Genomic DNA, 7,130 nt, shown 5'->3' with positions numbered 1-7,130 from the left:
CTGTGTGCATCTGTGTGTATTTCCTGTGTGCATCGTGTGTACTTCCTGTGTGCATGGGTGTGTACTTCCTGTGTACATCTGTGTGTACTTCCTGTGTATAACTGTCCTCCTGTCATGGAGTGTGGCTCCTTTGAGTAAGTGAGATAAGAGCGAACGTTTTTCTCCAACTTGAGTAAAATGTTCCTCTGGTCATTGAACGCCACCTCACCAGCTCATGATCAGAGTCTGATGAGCAGCTGTGTGACGTAGAATGCTGCGTTCAATGACCCTAAAACAGCTGTTTGTTCTGCTGCTCTGAACGTCTCAACGTTCTCGTGGTTTCACCATAATTTGCAGCGTCTTGACTTGTTAAACTGTGTTTTTAATTTATATTTGTTGCTTCACTTTTACTCAGACGAGTGGTAAAAGTGTCAATCATGACCCTTTTGGCTTGTTGTACGTGTCGGCTTTAGCTTCTCCTTCAGCTGCAGTGCAGTGTTCTGACATCTTCCTTTAGCATTCTCTGATATCATTCAGGATTCATTGTTCCATCAATGACGGCCCAGATGCAGCAAAGCAGGCCCAAACCATGATACTACCACCACCGTGTTTCACAGATAGGATAAGGTTCTTCTGCAGGAATGCTGCGTTTACTTTGTCCAAACATAACAATTTAAATTTACCGGTAAACTAAAAAGTTCTGTTTTGGTCTCATACGTCCACAAAACGTTCTTCTGGCTCGTCCTCATGGTCACAGCTCTATACTAGATCTCTACAAAGAACAATCAGAGCTTTGTCACAGTCATACACCGATGGGACACGCATCGGAGACAATGAGGGGTTCGGTGTCCAGGATCAAACAGGATCAAAGCTCAGAGCAGGAACTCGCTGCATGTGGCAACAAGAAGGTGGAGAAACTTTCTCTTCCTCTTGTGGCATTTCCCCCCAGTTCTGTGGACGCTGACTCATCACATGGCTGAGGGATTTCAGGTTAATTTAAACATGTTTCTTAAATAAATTCAAATGTATTTCTGTGGCATAATGTACGATGATTGATCTAGTTACTAATAAACCTCTTTAATTTAAGATTGAATGTTCAGCACGTGTGCTGCTCTGTCAGCCAGTCACTTCTGTTAACAGCCTGAAAGTACAGAGCTTATAAGGAAATACGTGAAACAGAAGGCATGTTGGCAAAGGACATGTTCTGCCATGGTGGGTGCCGACTGCTGAAAGACTGCTGAAGTAGCTGAAACTGGTGGGAAAGCTAAAATAAGCAGGACACGAGCTAAAGGGAGCGAACCATGACCTAAAAATAGCCAAAGGCTTTCTAAAAGCCAACTGTAAAGGCTTATCGGCTGTCGCTCAGGGCTGAGTTCTTCTTCTGAACTTTGAGTGAGGGAGTAGAGTCCAGTACGGGGACGACCGGCCCTGCCACGACGTGGACTGGAGCCTGCAGTGGCTCCAGGTGTGGTCGGGTTGATGCTTTGTTGGCTGGACGCTGGCTTCTTTCTCTGGACTCTTCTAGCCGGTGTTCTAAGACGGCACCGGTACCTCACTGGCAATTGAGGCAATGGAAAGGGGAACGTTGCTCGATGACCGATGCTGCTTGACGCAGTCGTTGTATCTAAGCTTTGGACCACCTACTCCTCTCTGACCATGTTGGAGCTCTCCGAAGAAGATGGCTTTCAGCCGTGTCCTGTTCCAGTGACGTGGCCAGTCCGTCTTAGCTTCCACACTGGGGATGTTGGCACGCTTTCTGACTCTGCAGAGTTGGAGAGCTTGTCTTTCCAGTTGGCCTTGAGCAGCTGATGGAGGTGGGACATCTGTACTCGTTGTAAACGTGCTGACGGTACAGTATGTCCGTTGCGGCTGAGCAGAGCAGGCGTGGTGGCACAACAGCTCTGGAGACATTCCCGTTTGTTTGATGCCAGGGTGTTCCCAAACCTAGTTCTGGAGTTTCTCAATCACGGCTGAAGCAGCACTGTGTTCGTTCGACAGGGCACTGCCAAGGTGACAGGCCGCCGCTCACCTGGATGGTGATGTCAGCCAAATGTAAACGGCTAGAACCTAAAAGCAGCAAAAGGCTAGTTGACGGCTAAAAGTACTAAAAGGCTATAGTATAAGTATTCATCGTTGATGTTGATTCCACTCATGGGCGTTGATGTCCGATCATCTTTTTGTTTTGAATCTGTGTGTTCTTCAGGGCCACTGGAGAAGAATCCAAGGTGAAACCATATCTGCCACCAGATAAACAGTTTCTCCTGACCCGGAATGGTAAGACCTTAATCTCTTCACACACTGACCGAAGTCTGAGTGAGCCGAGACCTTTCCTTTGTTTAAATCATGTTTTTAAACCTGACAGAGCAACAAATGAGGCACCGAACAGGTTTTTTCATGTGAACTCGTGTGTGTTGACCATGAACCAGCTGAACCACCGCCACCTGTTGTCTCTGAGTTTAGTAAACCTGGTTACAGAAAGAAAGCCTGGATTTGTTGGTGCTAGTTTGTATGTCCAGTTTCAGCTCTTTGGGAACCAGCTTGTTCTGTACACTCTTGTTTTTGGTATTTTTCATGGATCCAGAGACGTGGTAAGAGGTTGTGTCTCTGGGAACAAAGAACCTAAAGGTCCGGTTTGATTTTTTTCCTCCTCTCTCCTGCAGTTCCTTGTTACAAGCGCTGTAAACAGATGGAGTACTCTGACGAGCTGGAAGCCATCATAGAAGAAGACGACGGCGATGGAGGCTGGGTGGACACCTATCACAACTCAAGTACGAACGTCCTGACCCAACCCGCTTCGGCTGGACAATACTTTATCTATCTCTGAAGACTGAGCACACCGTGAAACACACAAGTCATAATGATCCCTAACAGCTGAAGCAAGGTATGGAGTGACAGTGAAAGGTTTGTTCAGCCTCAACCATCACCTGGTTGTTCCTGTTGAACCATCTGCTGGCTTCCATTACGTCACCATGACGTCCCAATCTAGGATTCAAAGTGTCTTTATTTGTCCTTCCACCACATGTGGTACATGTGGTGGAAGGACATTGTGTACACAGGGTCCCAGTTACAGCCAACAAAAGTATACATTGTAAAAGAAAAACAGTAATAAGATCTAAGATATGAGCTAAGAGATGTGCTAAACTAAGAATACACTAAACATTAGTAGTACAAAAACAATACGCTGAACAGCAGCAGCACGAACATGAGTCTGTGTGAGCAGATGAGTACGACTGAACACAGCAACATGAAATAGATCAGCAGCATGAGATCAGCAGCATGAAATAAATCTGCAGCATGAAATAAATCTGCAGCATGAAATAAATAGGCAGCATGAGATCAGCAGTATGAAATAAATCAGCAGCGTGAGATCAGCAGCATGAAATAAATCAGAAGCATGAAATAAATCGGAAGCATGAGATCAGCAGCATGAAATAAATCGGAAGCATGAAATAAATCGGAAGCATGAAATAAATCTGAAGCATGAGATCAGCAGCATGAAATAAATCGGAAGCATGAAATACATCTGCAGCATGAGATCAGCAGCATAAAATAAATCTGCAGCATGAAATAAATCTGCAGCATGAGATCAGCAGCATGAAATAAATTTGAAGCATGAAATAAATTTGAAGCATGAAATAAATTGGAAGCATGAGATCAGCAGCATGAGATCAGCAGCATGAAATAAATCTGCAGCATGAAATAAATCAGCAGCATGAGATCAGCAGCATGAGATCAGCAGCATGAAATAAATCTGAAGCATGAAATAAATCTGCAGCGTGAAATAAATCAGCAGCATGAGATCAGCAGCATGAAATAAATCGGAAGCGTGAAATAAATCAGCAGCATGAAATAAATCAGCAGCATGAAATAAATCTGCAGCATGAAATAAATCAGCAGCATGAAATAAATCAGCAGCATGAAATAAATCAGCAGCATGAGATCAGCAGCATGAATGAAATGCAACCTGAAGAGAACTTTAGAGGGCATCTGGACCTGAGTATTTGGTCCTAAACCATATGAAGTCAAAGAATGTGGCTCATTTGTAGAACCAAGCAGTAAAACGGAAAAAATAAACCACATCTACAAATTTTCTTGTTCTTCAAGGATTATTTTTAATCCCAAAAACTAGGCAGAAAACTGATCACACTGCTGCTAGAAGGTGTCCATAATCTGAGGTCTTCTGTGGTCTCAATACTTTCCTGAAGACCTGAACATGACCCTGGAAAGAACATCCATGTTCTGACTGACTGATTTATTTGGGGTCATATCAGGTCGTAATCCAGTGTGTGGGGGGTCAACGGTTGTGAGCAAAACTCATAAGAAAGATGATGTCACAGGGCCTCATCAAGCACACCACCCTAAACCTGTACAGGCTGTTTCATGCAGGGTATTATGGTGCGAGTCAGCTTTCACACTGTTCTTTAACATTAAGAAAACAAAAAGTTCAGCTCGTTCAAGAGATGGGTACAACTTTTGCTTTTAATATTTTTTTAAATACTTTTCAAAATATTTGACTTTCTTCACAAAAGAAATTGTTACAATACATTAAGATCTCTACGAATTCTTCACATGCATTGTTCATTTTGAAATCTTCATCTTGCGACTACTTTTTTTTTCCTCCCAGGCTCTCATCGAGGTGGCAGCTTCTGTTTCTCCTCCCCCGTTTTCCTTCTTCCTGCTCTGCTCTCTGTGTGTCTGAAGCGCCTGGGTCTCATCTCACGAACATAAATTAAGAAGATTATGGATTTGGTATTGTGGGCGTTCAACTCTATTGATAAGATTTTTTTCATCAAAGCGACAAGGTCCTGGAGAACCGGCGTGTCCAGCTGAGACTCACGCTGTGGGGTACGTCATGGATTCATGGGGAGTGTGGCAGATGATGTGCATTACAGTCCTGTCTCAAGAAGATGTTGAAGACGTTTACATATTTGGACTTATGATAGCAGGGTCTCTGCTTTTTGGCATTGGCGGGGCTCTGTTTTATCGACTTTTGAAGAAGACATCGGGAGCAGTTTTGGCCATGGAAAAAGTTGGGATAAGTCCATTTTTCCCACTGTGTGGCATCCCCCCTTCTTCTTCCAACACTCAACAGACGTCTGGGGACAGAGGAGACCAGTTTCTCCAGTTTAGAAATAGGAATGCTCTCCCATTCATGTCTAATACAGGCCTCTAACTGTTCAATCGTCTTGGGCCTTCTTTGTTGCACCTTCCTCTTTATGATGCACCAAATGTTCTCTATAGGTGAAAGATCTGGACTGCAGGCCGGCCATTTCAGTACCTGGATCCTTCTCCTACGTAGCCTTGATGTTGTGATTGCTGCAGAATGTGGTCTGGCATTATCGTGTTGAAAAATGCAGGGTCTTCCTTGAAAGAGATGACGTCTAGATGGGAGCATATGTTGTTCTAGAACCTGAACATAGTTCTCTGCATTAATGGTGCCTTTCCAGACATGCAAGCTGCCCATGCCACAAGCGCTCATGCAACCCCATACCATCAGTGATGCAGGCTTCTGAACGGAGCGTTGATAACAACTTGGGCTATCCTTGTCCTCTCTGGTCCGGATGACATGGCGTCCCAGTGTTCCATAAAGAACTTCAAATCGTGACTCATCTGACCACAGAACAGTCTTCCATTTTGCCACACTCCATTTTAAATGACCCCTGGCCCAGTGCAAACGTCTGAGCTTGTGGAGCTTGCTTAGAAATGGCTTCCTCTTTGCACTGTAGAGTTTCAGCTGGCAACAGCGGATGGCACGGTGGATTGTGTTCACTGACTATGCTTTCTGGAAGTATTCCTGAGCCCATTCTGTTATTTCCTTGACAGTGGCATTCCTGTTTGAGGTGCGGTGACATTTAAGGGCCCGGAGATCATGAGCATCCAGTAGAGATTTACGGCCTTGACCCTTACGCACAGCGATTGTTCCAGATTCTCTGAATCTTTTGATGATGTTATGCACGGTTGATGATGATAACTTAAAAGTCTTTGCTATTTTACGCTGGGTAACACCATTCTGGTAATGCTGATGATTGTTAAGCCTGCAACTTGAAGACGTCTCAGGGCCTCTGTTAAATGCTGCAGATGTTCCTCCCATGAGTAACTGTAAATCATAATATCATCAAGATAGGCATATGCATAATGATATCCACTCAATATGTGGTCCATAAGCCTTTGGAACATTGCTGGGGTACCATGCAGCCCAGAAGGCAGGACTTTAAGGCCACAGATGGCTTTCCAAACATTGTAGCAGCTGGCTAGAAATCTTCAACTTTATCACCTGCAGGTTCACTCTGTTGAGTTCTCTGACTTGACCTGTTGAATATCCACTTGTGTGTACAAAGTGAACACAGCTTCACATTTTCTGGACCAACATGTGTAAAGACATTGTTCTGCTGTAGATGGTGGTGTGTTACCCACTAGGGTGGATAAACCAGCAAGTCATGATCTGCCTGCTGGTGATGTCACTTATCTCTATAGTTTCTGATGTGTTTAAGGTTTGAGTCTGATTGTGTCTCAGCAGGTGTGTTGGGAGTCACAGATACCATCAGAGACATTTCTTTGGACAATAATAAGGTATGTTTCATATTTTATAATTTCTTATTTTTGAGTGCATAATTAATGTGTTCATTTTAAATTGCCTCAGAATGATAAAACTTAGGCAGCAATACATACTTACCCGGTACGTTCAAGGCATAAAACCTGGTGTTTTCAGGGTACATAACGGGTATTTTCATGGTCCTTACTTAGTACATACCCTGTACTTACCATGCATGTACCAGGTGTTTACAGGGATTTATATCTGATATGTACTTTTCAAGTGCTTACAGGGTACTAAGAGGTTGCTTACAGGGTAAACACTGGGTACTTTTACATTACACACCAGAGTCACTGATAGGATACATACTGGGTGTGTACAGGATACCTACATGGTACTTGCACATGTACAGTAGAAGGTCTTTACCGGCGACTTGCAAGGTGCTCACTAGGTACATACCATGTGCTTACCGGGTATACGGGATACAAGGCACATGAGAGTACTTGGCGGTTGTGCATGGGTATATACAAGGCACTTGAGAGAACTTGACAGATTTGAATGGATATGCACAAGGCATTTGAGGGTAGTTAGCAGGTATGTACAGGTAAGCACAAGGCAC

General features: G+C 43.9%; 1 protein-coding gene across 2 annotated transcripts in view; it reads left to right on the top strand.

Moving 5' to 3' along the window:
* Positions 1–7,130, top strand: part of atg3 (autophagy related 3) — a 29,090-nt gene that overhangs the window by 6,984 nt on the left and 14,976 nt on the right. The window contains exons 4-6 of one of the 2 annotated variants that reach the window (XM_037696844.1): positions 2,183–2,253; positions 2,640–2,747; positions 6,497–6,549. In XM_037696844.1, coding sequence (XP_037552772.1) covers positions 2,183–2,253; positions 2,640–2,747; positions 6,497–6,549 — 232 coding nt within the window. Of the gene's footprint in view, positions 1–2,182; positions 2,254–2,639; positions 2,748–6,493; positions 6,550–7,130 lie in introns of both variants that reach the window. The other variant, XM_037696843.1, reaches the window with a different exon arrangement.

Source organism: Nematolebias whitei, chromosome 24 (assembly GCF_014905685.2).
Source record: "Nematolebias whitei isolate Nwh7 chromosome 24, NemWhi1, whole genome shotgun sequence".
Lineage (NCBI taxonomy): Eukaryota > Metazoa > Chordata > Actinopteri > Cyprinodontiformes > Rivulidae > Nematolebias > Nematolebias whitei.
Note: the sequence above shows the minus strand (reverse complement) of the source record. Positions and strands in the feature narration are given on the sequence as shown.